Source organism: Leuciscus leuciscus, assembly GCF_965113295.1.
Source record: "Leuciscus leuciscus genome assembly, chromosome: 9".
NCBI lineage: Eukaryota > Metazoa > Chordata > Actinopteri > Cypriniformes > Leuciscidae > Leuciscus > Leuciscus leuciscus.
Window position 1 is genome coordinate 4,288,582 of NC_138733.1, and position 15,000 is coordinate 4,303,581.

The 15,000-nt window shown below is 37.3% G+C and overlaps 1 protein-coding gene across 5 annotated transcripts in view; it reads right to left on the minus strand.

Annotated features, from left to right (window-relative positions):
* Positions 1-6,752, minus strand: part of gria4a (glutamate receptor, ionotropic, AMPA 4a) — a 137,328-nt gene extending 130,576 nt beyond the window's left edge. For all 5 annotated transcript variants that reach the window (XM_082179963.1, XM_082179962.1, XM_082179965.1 and 2 more), the window contains exons 1-2: positions 6,471-6,752; positions 2,029-2,187 (exon numbers count right to left, since the gene is read on the minus strand). In XM_082179963.1, the coding sequence (XP_082036089.1) occupies positions 2,029-2,187; positions 6,471-6,543 (232 nt within the window). In that variant the 5' untranslated portion in view covers positions 6,544-6,752. The remainder of the gene's footprint in view (positions 1-2,028; positions 2,188-6,470) is intronic.
* Positions 6,753-15,000: the final 8,248 nt, after the last annotated feature.

Here is a 15,000-nt window from a genome sequence, read left to right on the forward strand (position 1 = left end):
GTATATGATGTTTTTAATATGCTTTAAGACAAACCATGTGTAAATTCATAAGTTGACAGCATTGCTGAGTATTTTCTCCTTAAAACTGCAGTGAACCAAAGACAGTCTCAAACACACGCTTTGAAATCGCTGGTGTTTCTGACATCACAAACTACCTTGTGAGTGAGTGAGTGGAGGCAGGGCTCATTTGCATATTCATAGAACCGCACATACTAAATGAGGCAAGGGTGTCAAGTTACAGTCAAGATATTTCAAAGCATGAAGAAGGTTTTTTTCAAGGAAAAAACATTTAAATATGTAATTTTGGTGTGGATAAAAAGTTTTAAGAGATAAAATGATTGACTACAGGTGGACTTTAAACTAAAAGAAAATGAGAAATATTTCCTTAGTAACTTGACTGAAATAAGTTTATATCGAAGCGCTAAAATTACTAACTGGAAATAAATAAAAACTCAAACTCAAAAATAAACCTAAACAGTAATATTTAAAAATAAAACTGAACTAAAATTAAAACACAAAAATAAAACATTAAAATAAAAGCTATTTAAAATATTAATAAATACTACTAAAATAAAACTGATGCCACTGGTGGGGAAGACCTTAATGTTTCTCTGACTAAACTAATCAAATTAAATTTTCTCAAACGAATCGCTTGATGTAAACGATTGAGCAGTTTCGGATCTGCTTGTACGATATTTCAAAAGCCAGTAATCGAGAAAGCGGATTTAAAGTAAGCCTGCCCAATTCAAAGTCACACAATCAAAGTCAGGCTTGCATAAATACATGAATTAACGGCCAGTTAGATGCTTTCTCCAATGCTCCTGAAGCTCTCATAGACTCCAGTGGAGCACGCGCGTCGGCTGTCCTATCAGCATTGATCTCCACTGCACTAAAATCAGTCAATGATACAGGTGCTGTCGACTCCCAGTGGAGCGCCTGCGTACAGGACTCTGGGCCACTTTTCATGATTAATTGGAAAAGGTTTTAAGATCTCAATGGCCTCTTGAGTGCCGAGGTTTCTACAGTACTCAAAAAGGCACTTTAAGTGTGTAAACAGGCTTGTAATGCTCGTCTGTGTTTGCATAGAGAGCATTTCTGCTCTACAACCCTTTTTGTTTCTGACTTGAATTGCAGGCAACTGAAAAGAAATCGAACAACAACCACTCAGACGGACGCACACACACGCACCAAGAGTTGAAGTTGAGGTACAGTCAAACCAACATTTATTCAGACACCTTCAACATTTCTCACATTATCACAGTTTATTCGCTATAGTTTAGAAAATGGTAGTAAAATATGACAGATCAGTGGATATTTGACTGGTTTTGTCCGTCCTTCTGTTAGACTGTCTCACACATGAATTATGTTGAATATCTGTCAGCTGTTAAATTTAACTACACAATTAGATAATACCAGTTTAGCTCAACCAGTGACCAAGCAATGCTTCATTTTGTTCAGTCTGTGTGTAAAAAGAGCATTAGCAATTAAAGAAAAAACACTTCAGCAAAACATGATCAGCTCAAAGTGTCGGATTCATTTTTGCTCCCAAATTTTTATACATTTTACTGGTAGTCACTGTATGAATAATATTTGGGTATAATATGTCACAGTTTGCTTTATTTTGCTCTCCTCACTTACATGAATGAACTATAGTGTCCTGCACACACTAGTAAAAAAAAATACATATATATATATATATATATATATCTGGTGTCTGAATAATTTTTGGTTTGACTTTATATGCATGCCTACAGAATGGCACAGAATAGCAAAAATAATGACTGTTTTCAAACAGGTTTCTCGGATGCTCCCAGCATCCTTCCTCATCTGCCATTGGTCAGTCAGACAGATAGTCCCGCCCTCAAACTCACTTCACTGGTTGAGTCAGAGGTTGACATGCCACTCAAACAAATGCATCAGTGTTTCACTCCTCAGGAAATCAAATGACTGGCTAGAAACGGCAGCGACTCAATATACAAACTCGTTTTCTCTGACTATGTGACATAACCTTTGACACCTTTCACTCACAGGCATTGGTGACAGCAAAGCTGTTGGCCGTCTCGATGTTGTCGACATGTGGAACCAGGTTGAACGGGGCTTCCGTGGCGTTCGGACTCGTGTTGTGGAGAAATATGGCCAAGCGGAAAGCTGTGTATTCTTGATCCGTGTTTCTTATAAACAACCCACCTGGAAAGAGCGAGAGAAAGAAAGAATGAGGGACTGCAAAGAGAAAGAGGTGCTTATATTCTGTATTCATTTCTGCTTTACTTTTCACTAGAGTGCAAAAGTGCCTGCCGTTGCCGTTTCCATTTATTTCCCCCATAGAGTTTTTAAAATAATCTTCATTAAAGAGTTATAAACCATAAATCAAGCCAATCAGCAACAAGGTGAATCACAACATTACAAACTTTGATTTGAAGCAAAAAAGTATTTGAAAATCAGACAAAAAGACAAAGGTACGACACTGTGAACTTAGCTTTAGTGAGGGAAAGAACTACAATCCCATGATGCATTGCGAACAGCATAATCGAGTTAAAAATGAAAGAAAAATATAAAACTAAGCATTTAAAATGTTTATTATATATAAAACAAAATCACGTTTATTGCAAAATATGCATATACAAACATTTCAGTATTTGTGATCGATTAGATTGTCATTTGCAGTGCTTCATGGGAGTGGGCGGAGCTTGTTTCAACTCTCTGATTGGTGGAATTTTCTGTGCAGCATCATGGGTAATGTAGTTTTTCACCACGAATTTTGTGGTTAAACATGATCATTTTAAAACTAAGCTGAAATAATGTGGGCTGACGGCTTCAACAGAAGCAAATACCATCGATTAATAACATCGTAGCTCACAGTATAGCTGTCTTTAAAGATTGAGAGATTGATAAGTTATAATTAAAAATCTATTTCCCTATGGAGAAAATGAATGGAGTTTTTACTTCCAGACCCCGACTGTTGTGCTCTATGAATCATCATCTTGGCTCTTAAAGGGTTAAAATAAGTCTCTGATGTCCCCAGAGTGTGTGTGTGAAGTTTTAGCTCAAAATACTCCACAGATATTTTTATATAGCATGTTAAAATTGTCACTTTTTGAGGTTGAGCAAAAAATGCACCGTTTTTGTGTCTGTCCCTTTAAATGCAAATGAGCTGCTGCTCCCGGCACAGGGGGCGGCGCTTCAAGAGCTTGTGTCCTTTTACCTCACATACACACACGCACCGGAAATTAGTTATCTTCTAGTCATTGATTAGCATATTCTGTCTTGATAATCTATAAATCATGTTCAGGGGGCGGGGTTTATGTAAATTTTAGGGTTGGTGATGTCACTAACCCGGGAGGAATGTGGTGTAGTCTCTACCAGCCGCTTGTTGTAGTCCTTAAAAAGCGATTTCTTTAAAAGCAAATATCTCCCTTTGCTTTGAACTCTGAGCGTTGTAACTTTGCAGATGTTGTTTATGCTCAAACAGCAACATTACACACTAACTAAAGTTAGACAAGTCAAATCATAATCAACCACCCCTTTAAATCTCTTTTTGATAATCTATTACACTCGGATGTTTGTCCATGTCATCACCACTTTATTATTCTTAACTAAACCTAAAAAATTAAGAAGAAAAACAACTTAATTAACTTAATTTTTGTTAATTGAAATAAAGGTGATTGAAATGAAACTGACCAAATGTTGCCTTGACAACTAACTGAAACAAGTTTAGGTTGAAGCACTCAAATTACTCATTGTAAATACAACAAAAAATATATATACTTTGAAACAATTCAGCTGGAAAAAGTGAGAGGGAGAAAGAATAAGTGACTGCAAAAAGCAAATAAGAGAAAGAGGTGTTCATGTATCTTAAAGGAACACGTCACCCTAAAATGGAAAATTCTGTCATCGTTTATCTGTAGGACTTTGTTTTTCTTTCACAAAAAATCTATAAAACCTCTTGGACATATCTCTAAAATCTCCATGCGTTTACATTCAGGCACATGGACTCTAAACACCACTGGCTCTCACGTGTTTTTGACTGTCAACCACCAATGACGAGAGTTATACAAAGAGTCCTGTACATACATACAAGAGTCCATACATCACCTGAAAGCTGAATAAATAAGCTTTCCATTGATGTGTGGTTTGTTATGATAGGACAATATTTGGTCGAGATACAACTATTGAAAATCTGGAATCTGAGGGTGCAAAAAAATCGAAACATTGAGAAAATCTCCTTTAAAGTTGTCCATTTATTTTTTTAAATAAATGTTTTACATATTTACGGTAGGAAATTTACAAAATATCTTCATGGAACATGATCTTTACTTAATATCCTAATGATTTTTGGCATAGAAGAAAAAAATTATAATTTTGACCCATACAATGTATTGTTGGCTATTGCCACAAATATACCCGTGCGACTCGTGACTGGTGACGTGATCCAGGGTCACAAATGTGAATGAGATTTAAGACACCAATGAAAATGTTTCAGCAAATAACAATTTTGAATAACGATCAGCCAAATCAATGAATTTGACCTTTTTTTAAATGAGGTCAGATTTTACTGTGGGTGTTAAAAGGATGAGACAACACAGCAAAGGTTCAGTAAAAACGGTGTATTTACAATATTCACGATGAAAAGGTAATGCATGGATTGCTGTTTTATGCAGCTTATTAGTCATCGCCCGCATTCACTTTAATTGTGCAAAATACTAGGGGTGTAACGGTTCATGTATTCATCCAGAACCGTCACGATACGGACGTCATACAGTCAGATGATGAATCAGACACAGGCGATCCACACTCCAGTCCAGCAGGGGGCGCGTGCGGTAATGCAACGCTGTTTGCTAACCGCCACAACACGAAAAAGAGCAGTAGAAGAAGAGACGATCTACGCACCAACCCAAAACAAGAGTTCAGAAGCACGCAAAAGCTTGATAGTAGCCAATACACAGAGTTCAGATTCATTTTTGTGACGCGCTCCACAAACTTCACGGAAAGGAAACAAAAATGCGACATCCTGTTTGTTTTCTTTATTTTACAAAAAGCACAATGTTTAGTCTTTGTTGTGAGTGTTCACAAATAAAAACAGACCCTTTACAGTTTCGAATGATGTCTTGCATGATTGCCATGTAATTGTACCGAACCGAGACTTGTGTGTACAGTTACACCAGTGTGAACATTCTGCTAAACATCTCGTTTTGTGCTCCACAGATTAAAGAAAGCCATTCCGGTTTGGAACGACATGAAGGTGAGTTTAATGCTCATTTCTGGGTGAGTGATCCCTTTAATCTTGGAAATGAAGTGTGCTGAGGATGGCTTGTGTGGCCGTGTCACCAGAACCGGCACGTCTACACTTGGCACGGCCAGTTTCATCACATCCTCTCTAATTATTCTCTCTTTCTGATAGACATTTTGGCTTCAAGTGCCGTTTGAGATCCCACAACGTGCTCTTATGTGTGAGGAACAACACAAGCATTGTGCATTTGCATTGCAGCGGTATGTAAATGTCATTAGGCATTGCGTGCAACTCTGAGAGCGCGCGGCGTGTGTGTGTGTGTGTGTGTCCGTATTTAGCGTATTAACTTTATCGGCAGTGCTGTCAAAGGCGTGCAAGTCAGCGGCTGCATCTCATTATGGCGTGAGACTCTCCATCTCAATGAGCAATGCAGAGACTGAACACACACACACAAGACACATCCTGCAAAAGGAGAGGGAACTGTGTGTGTGTGTGTGTGTGTGTGTGTGTGTGTGTGTGTGTGTGTGTGTGTGAGGGGTGGCTGGGCATGCATTTTGGTTTGTTGATATTAATCAAATGTAGAGCTGCAAATCTGTAAAGTTTGATTGGGAAGAAGAGGTCATCCAGAATACTGCAGTGATGCCCTGAACTGAAGAGGAAAAGCGCACTCAACATGCTCTTAGACCACAGTCTTCATCATCATGACCACACACACACACAACAGCACAACTCATGCATGCTATAACCCCTTAAAAAACATTATATTTAACAATTATACAATCAGTCAGTATCACATTTGAAGAAAAATAGCATCAGGTCAGGGCACTTTGTAGGGCCGTAACCACCAAAGGCATTGAGTGATGTGTCCATGCCCAAATTTTAAACTAATAGGAGGTTTTCTCTGACCAAACTTTTATATTTGGCTCCCCGAAGTCCTCTGCTCATGCATCATTGGTTCTTTGGCTTGTAACTGGCAGCAGAACCCAATTTGGTGCTGAAAAGCAGCTTTTTAGGGTCTAATAAGGTGAACAGAGCGAGAACACAAAGAGCCATTTCAGCACACGAGGTTCTTAAGGTTGGTATGATTTTAAACAGCATTTGACATCGCTATTTTTAGACTCATATCTCTGTATTTGTATAGTGCAGTGTATTGTATATTATTATGCACTACATTGTATCTGTTGCACTGCGATATTCCTCGTGGGATTATTAAAGTGTCTGTCGTGTCAGAAGTGTAACTCACCGATTTGGACACTGCTGGGAAAAGCCCCTTCACTGAGTCCCCACAGCAGCGGGAACAACACCAGGATCCGCATTCTGTCCGAATCAGAACAACCCGTCCGGACACATGGATGGATAGATGGATGGATGGATGGAGACGAGATTGCGTGACCGGACGGAAATGAAAAGAAATAAATGGATAATCTCGCAAAAAGGGACTTTCAGCAATCCATCCTACTGGCAATCCGTGTGTTCCCCGCAGTATCCACTGGAGAGAGAAGAAGAATCTGTCCGGATGGATGAACGCGCGCGAGAGAGAGAGAAAGAGAGAGAAGGCGCGCGCGGGAAGGAGAGAGAGAGAGAGAGAGAGAGAGATGCGCGCGCTCACTCTGCGCTCTTTGCCTCAGAGGTCTTCGCTTTTTAGCTGTGTTTGCTAAGGCAAGTACCATGCACTATTACTGACACGTCTATTTATTTAAACAAACCCCTTACATACCAATTCAACTTGGCACTTGGCGTGTAACTCATTCCTCAAATCATCAGTTTTTACATCACTTTACTAGGGGATCAGACGCAACATTTCCATGTGCTGGACGAAAAAAAAAAATCCAACAGACTCACATATATCTACAGACTAAGACAACACAGACAACACTTTTGACTGGAAGCAAAAGACATCATAGCAACGCCCTAGCGACCGCGTTCTGTTCCGTTCCAGTGCGTCTGTTTTTGAACGCAAGAACGCGTCCGGTTTGAACGCCCCTGAGGACTCGCGTGCGTTCTTTACGGATACAGAAACATGGTCTTCAGGGGTTAGTGCTCACTGCTTCTCTCTCCTTCTGTTCTTTTCTCTTGCCTTTCTTTTGCGTGCAACACATATGAGCTATCCCATGTAGTGGAATAAAATCTTGTATAACAGTCGAACAGAAATGTGTGTGTACAGTATACTAAACGCATATTTCATGCACATATTATATGCATATAGTGTGCATTTATAGGGTAAGATGGGGTTAGAACAAAAGGTAAAATTATTCAAAGAGGCCAAAAGAACTAATATCAATATCAAAAGACTATATCAACTTTTCTATTTAAAATTGAATTTTGACAATTTAGTTGAATAACTGATGACAGACTAAGCAGAATCCCAGTAAAAGAGATTAAAAGAGACTTATTTAAAGGTAAAATGATTCTGTGACTTACCGTATATAGGCATATACATTTTATTTCAAGATATGTAGCATAATAGCAACACGATGAACGCAAACTGAATGATTTCACTCAACTAGGTTTTAATTAAAGCGAAGATGTCTGAAATGTACATCTTATTCATGGAAGTACTTAATAACAACCCCATTAATTACACTAATTATTACATTTGAAAAATAACAACATACCACTCTGGGCCTTCTGTGCCAATTCTGGGCGGCTCATCTTACCCCATGGGGTCTAATTTTATCTTTTTACTTAAAAATAAAAGCTATAACTTCTACTCCACAAATCTAAAAACATTGGTGTGTCCCTCATCAACAAATAGACACACAAAAACTTTGATATTCAGAATAATACAATGTTATAGATCACTATTTTCCAGAGGAGCAAAATTAGATCAAATAACCTCAAAACTGACTAAATCTGCACAAATGTTGATATTCATATGAAATGACAAAATGGAAAAATGTATCAAAAGTGCTGATTTTGTGTCATCTAATGGTCATCTTACCCTACATATGCATATAATACTCGTTTTACAGTGTATAATGGAACAGGTATGTAATGCAATACAGTGTATGTTGTGTAAACACATCACAGTATAATAAGTAGTGTAAAGTACAGTATAAAACAGTAAATGTTCTGGGATGTTATGGCGCAGGTAAAGAAGTCTCTCTCCTCTCATCTTATGACCTTATGACATAAAACTCTGCCAGAATATTTTTAATGCACAGTTCATAAATCCGTCAGTTCTTTTCATCTGGATTAGTGTCTCCTCAGCGTTCACCTCTCTAAAAAGGTTTCCGTCCCCTCTCATATTTATATATTCTCCGGTTAATATATACGAGTTGCTGTCCCACTGCTTTATGAGGTTTGGCTCGTGGTCTCCACGTGTCTTATTGCCCATTCATAATCGTTACGGCCTCCGGTGGCGCTGACAGACGGATTGTGGGGCTCCCTCGGCTTCTTTACAGGCTGAGACGAGAGAGACTTGTGTCTTGAAGGGTTTGTGAGATGGCTGGAATATGGCGAATGGATGCTTTCATCTCTAAAAGTGATCAGAAACGGTTCCCGACTGTGTTTTTAGAGTGTGTGTTGCTGTCCGTGGTGCTGAATGTTGGATAGACACCACCTGCTTTTCAAACTGAGAAATATAATGAAAAACTGTAAATATGCAATGATATTATTCCAAATTAACTAAATATTCTGAGTTTTGAAGCCTCAATTGTGATGATTTCCTTCTAAAAATGTTTTTGAAAAAAAGTTGCGGTAACACTTTATTTTACAGTGTCCTTGTTACATGTTACATGTACTTACCATAGTAATAACAGTAAATTATGCATAATCACATGCAACTAACCCTCAACCAAATCCTAATCCTACCCTAACCCTATAGTAAGTACATGTAGTTCATTAATATTACTCAGTACTTAAATATATAATTACTCTGTAACAATGACACCTTAAAATAAAGTGTAACCAAAGTAGCTTTTATGTTCACCAAGACAGGATTTGTATAATCAAAATATTTAATACAAAATATAGTAAAAACAGCAAAATTATAAAATATTATTACAATATAAAATAACTGTTTTCTATGTGAATATATAGTAAAGTGTAATTTATTCCTGTGATCAAAGCTGAATTTTCAGCATCATTACTCCAGTCTTCAGTGTCACATGATCCTTCAGAAATCAGTCTAATATGATGATTTGATGCTCAAGGAACATTTATGATTATTATCAGTGTTAAAAAAAAAACAGTCTTTGATAAATAGAAAGTTCAAAAGAACAGTATTTATTTGAAATAGACTACTTTTTAGTAATTTTTAGTAATAATTTTTAGAAAACAGCATATTTTTTCCATTGTACAAAAGCCCAAACTAATTCTAAATGTACAATAATAAATATAAGTTACAAAGTATTCTTCTAGTTACAATTTAAAAAATACTTTGTTGACAACATATATATTTTCTATGGATTATTAAACCTGTACTTTCAATTAAAAAATTATAAAAAAACTTACAATAAAAATCATAAAAGTGCCCCAATTTAGCTCATGTGAATATTACCTTTCATGCAGTTTTAAAGATTAAAGTGCAGATTAATGTAGTTTTTGTCTCCTAAAAGAACAAAGTGATTCTGAACTGAAACGAGTCGTCAGTAATTCAGTCTCACTTCCTGTTGCATACCGATGTAAGAATGTAACTCATTAGCATAAAGCCAGCCTGTGGTCTTGATTGGCTGAACAGCGTCTCTTAGCTCCGCCCTCAAACACTGTAGTTTATCTGAGACTGGAAGAGTTTGGTTCGTGTTGTTCATGTGGAGAAGACGCTGTTTTCTGCAGATTGATCCGGTAAAACCCACGCCATCGTCACTGTTCGTATCACTGTGTGTCAAGAGCTGAGATTCAGATATGATCATGAGCGTTTGCTTTCTGACCAATCAGAGCAGAGCAGCTCTCAGAGAGGCGGGGCTTAGAGAGACTGAATCTTCGAATATGAGTAAATTAAGTTTTTTGACCTTGGATGCATGGAAAATAATTGTAGGAGAGTCCAAAAGTAAATTAGGAACCTTTAAAATAGCATGTATGTGATCACACATAGCACACTCAACTTTTATTTAAAAAGATCAATGAAAAGTTGAATCCTCGTGACATAGGACCACTTGAGGTATTGTCGCGAGTCTCTTTCAGCTCTTGTGAAGTGGAGTTGTTGGGAGGAATTACTTTGATGACTCTCTCAGTGAGGTGTAATGACTCTCTCTCCCAATAATGGCCCTCAGATGTTAGTAAAGAATTGGATGGACCTGATTTTAGGGGCATTTCTTCTCACCATGTAAACGACTGCTGAGCATGTATTTCATAGAGGGCGTGAGAGAATTGATGTGTGTGAAATCTCTCTCGCTCTATATCGGTGTGTTCCTCCACCCCGCCTCACCTCCTCCTTTAATGCTTGAAAACCAAGCGCTTCCAGAGAACGCTTACAAAGGATGAGCCGATCAATGGAGTCTGGAGGCACGAATTGGATCCCAGTGCCAGAGAAAAAGAGATTCAATTTATTGATTGGATCAAAAGTAACAAGAGCAATTGGTTCGGTTTCAACTTCATGAGAAACTCAACACAAAATAGCTTTTCGCTTGCTTTCCCAGGGGAAAATTATTTTGCTCAGAGTTTGCAGTTTTGTAGCTCAGGAGGTTCTCGTTTATGTTTCGTTAGGTATAAACTTATAGTCTTAGATGTTTCTCCGAAAATTACTTTGGTGACAGAATATTTGTCATAGAGTAGGAGTATCAACCGTATAGCTACTCTTTAATGTTGTACACTAGGTTTGACCAATCAGATGAAGGGGTTTTGTTCCAGTGCCGCCTACATGTGTGAGATATTTAAGCCTTAAAAATGATTTGTAGACCACAAAGAAAAGGAGAAATCGAGCCATAAGCTCATTAAACAAAGATGTGCGGTGAAATTAAATAAATTATATGAGTTCATTTCACTCAAATATTAATGAAAGTTCATTGTGCTCAATAGAAAAAAGTCACTTGAACTTTGGATTATGTTAAACTCAAACTGAATGAGTTCTAGTTCCCAGCATGCTTTCTGTCAGACTGTTTAAGGAGAATGTTAAAGGTGCAGTAAGTGATTTCTGAGAAACACTGTTGAAAGTGGATCGGACCAAGCAGAGCAAAACACTTGTAGCCAATCAGCAGCAGGGGTGTGTCCACTCATAATGAGGGGAGGAGAGAGTGAGCCAATCAGCAGTTGGGGGCGTGTCCACTCATGATGGGGAGGAGAGAGAGTGAGCCAATCAGCAGTAGGGGGCGTGTCCACTCATGATGAGGGGAGGAGAGAGTGAGCCAATCAGCAGTAGGGGGCGTGTCCACTCATGATGGGGAGGAGAGAGTGAGCCAATCAGCAGTTGGGGGCGTGTCCACTCATGATGGGGGAGGAGAGAGTGAGCCAATCAGCAGTAGGGGGGCGTGTCCACTCATGATGGGGAGGAGAGAGTGAACCAATCAGCAGTAGGGGCGTGCCCACTCATGATGGGGGAGGAGAGAGTGAGCCAATCAGCAGTAGGGGGTGTGTCCACTCATTATGTGGGAGGAGAGAGTGAGCCAATCAGCAGTAGGGGGCTTGTCCAGTCATACTGTGGGAGGAGCAAGAGGGAGATTTGAAGAAAGACTGTAGAAAGCGAGAGACCTGAGAGACATTACAAAAGAGAAAAGCTCCGAGAAATATCACTGGAAAATTTGTGATATCTAATGTGATCTCTGCTATTCTTTTATATTTGGAACGATTTTTAGAACTATATCTTTATGGTTATGTTTATAGTTATCGTCCTTGGTGCGAACAGGGCTTCAGAGTGTGTGAACAGACTGACACTGAAGCTCTCGTGTTTGTGGGGGTATTCAGCTCATGTCTTCACACGCGGGGCGCTGGAAGCTATAGCACGCAGCATCTGGGCGCTCATCTGCTTCTTAATGACATGCTAATGGCGTTAACGTGCTGCTTGCTGTGGGCACGTGTGTGTGTGTGTGTGTGTGTGTAGTTATATCAATAAAGCCTCACGGGCTGAAGAGCTCTACAGCTGAGCTCGTAACACAGTTCAGCCCAGTACATCTGTAGGTCCCGATGTTCTCCGGTGATCCTGATTCAGGGCTTCTCCACTGTGACTAGACTTTATTTTCATCTTCAACTCAGAATTTCCCACTTCCTACTTCGAAATACTCGAAAACTTCGAAATAAAGAAATGGACACAGCTTCACTAGCATTCACTTTTAAGCAATTAAAATGCATTAGTAAGTCACGTTTCTGCTTTGAATGATAATTTTTCTGTTGATAACCGTACGCTCGCTAAACAAATTCATTGCACAACATCATCCTTTGCTATTTTGGTTGCTAGACTTAAGTGTTGATATATTGTTAACTAAAAATATGACTAAAACTGAAATAAAAATAAATTAAAGCCGAATATATATATATATATATATATATATATATATATATATATATATATAAAGCTATTAAAAAGGACAAAAGCACATAATCAAATGACCAAAATGACTAAAACTGAAATAAAAATAAATTAAAGCTATAAATAGAATATTAAAGAGGACAAAAACACATAACAAAATGACTAATATTACTAAAACTGAAATACTAATAAATTAAAGCTAAATATAAATATAAAAATTACATTATATAACAAAATGACTAAAACTAAACTACAATGAAAACTGAAAATATAAGAATAAAAGCTACTCATACTATGACAGTATATGAATGACACTAAAATCCCACTTTTTGTTTGTATTGTTGAATATCCCACATGGGACCGAAGCGCATCATCAGGATCAGATCCCTGTAAGGCGCACGTGAGCGGGACGGACTCCGGCATGTGTGACGCTAGTGTGTAAGAGTGAGTAAGTGCAGGTGCTCATGAATATTCATCTCCCGGAGAGAAGGCCCCACTGTCTGAACATACACTCCATTAGCATGTAAAGACAAGCCTCATCAATAACACATGATCACATGATCACATCACATCACCGGGAAGTGTCCACACTGCTCTCTGTCATCCTGTCAGCGCTTCACTTTTATTGAGCGTCACTCCATCCATTACATCTGTGCTGGTTTCATGTCTCTCACTCCTTACAATAATCCTTTGATTACAAATAGAAAATTCATTGAAATTTGCTCACAATTGGTTCAAATTTATTTATTTTTGATTTTTTGTAAATATATGCTTTGGCCACATTTTGACAACTTTATTTTATTTTGATTTATTATTATAATAATAATAATTGTTATATGTCTTCCAAGTTTTTTTTTGTTGTTTTTTTTTGTTGTTTTTTTAATAATATTTCTTTATTTTTGTTCGTTGTTAGTTCATGTCAGCTCAGGTTCAATAAATAATATTAACAGGAAGAAAAAAACTTTAGAAGTATTTTTCATTCTTCATTTTAACTAGTGAAATGTTAACTAATGGAACCTTATTGCACAATTGGTGCAAATCCTTTTTTATTATGATTTATAATAGAAAGAATAATAATAATTATTTTTATTAATATTATTATTTTATTATTACACATTTTATTTTTATTTTATTATTATTTTTATTTTTATTTTTATTATTATTATTATTATTATTTTTATTTTTTTGTTTTTTTATTTTTTTATTGTTAGTTCATGTTAGCTTGGGTCCATAAAATAATATTAACAGATACAACTTTTGATTTTAATAAAATATTACTAAATGTTGAACTTAACATTAACTACGATCAATAGTTAATTTTCATTGTTAATTCATGTTAGTTAACTAATGTTAGCCAGTGGAACCGTACTGTAAGAGCTGCATTGGTTTAAATGCCAGATGCTGTTTATGATATTATTTATCCAAAAGTCTTAAAAAACTTTTCATACCTACAAAAACTAATGAGATCACATCGGGACTGGAGAATGTGAACGCAGGGCTGCTTTCCAGCGAGCAGAAAGCAAGTTTAATGAGTAAAATCTGTGTTTGGTATAATTACAGCTCGCTCCCCACAGACTCCCAGAAGCAGACAGAACATATGCTAACATCACTCTGTGTCTGTTTAAGGAAACCCAACAACACGGTCAGCACAACCAGAGCCAGGCGTGTGGGATTAGCGTGCGTGAAATATGAAACAGGAGAAATTAGAAAGTGCAGCGTCGATATGAGGAATCTGAAATCCTGCCAGAGCGCGAGAACGTTTTAATTATCCTCTTTTTTTTTACAGTGGGAGTTGTTGCACGTAAACATGACACTTCCAGCCTGAAACTCGCCGGCTCTTGGATGGAGAAGGTGTGTGTTGAAAGTGTGTTGTGCTCCTGCGGGTTTGTTCTGTGCTGAAGGTAGAAGAGAAATGCAGAAGAACAGAGTCTTGCTCCTTTGATATTGTGTCCTGAATCCCCATGATAATACAGTGCTGAGACTGCAGTTAGTGTGTTATGAAACTGTTCTTAAACACATGAAGCTGTTGGTGAAGTAATGATGAATTATAATGCAGACTGTAAGTCATAAAGGAGTCTGTCGTATAAAGACGCAGGTTTACGCAGTGATTAGGCGTGGAAATATATGCTTGGACAACAATTTGATTACAAATAGATTATTCATTCAAACTAAATTTGTTCACAATTGGTTACGGAAATTTTTGTTTCTATTTTATTATTTATAATAATAATAATGATGATTGTTATAATTTTTTTTTATAATTTTTAATGGGTAAAATGTCTTCCAAATTCTGATTTATTTATTTTTTATTTATTTTTTATTTTTTTTTATTTTTTTATTATTTATTTATTTATTTATTGTTTATTTATTT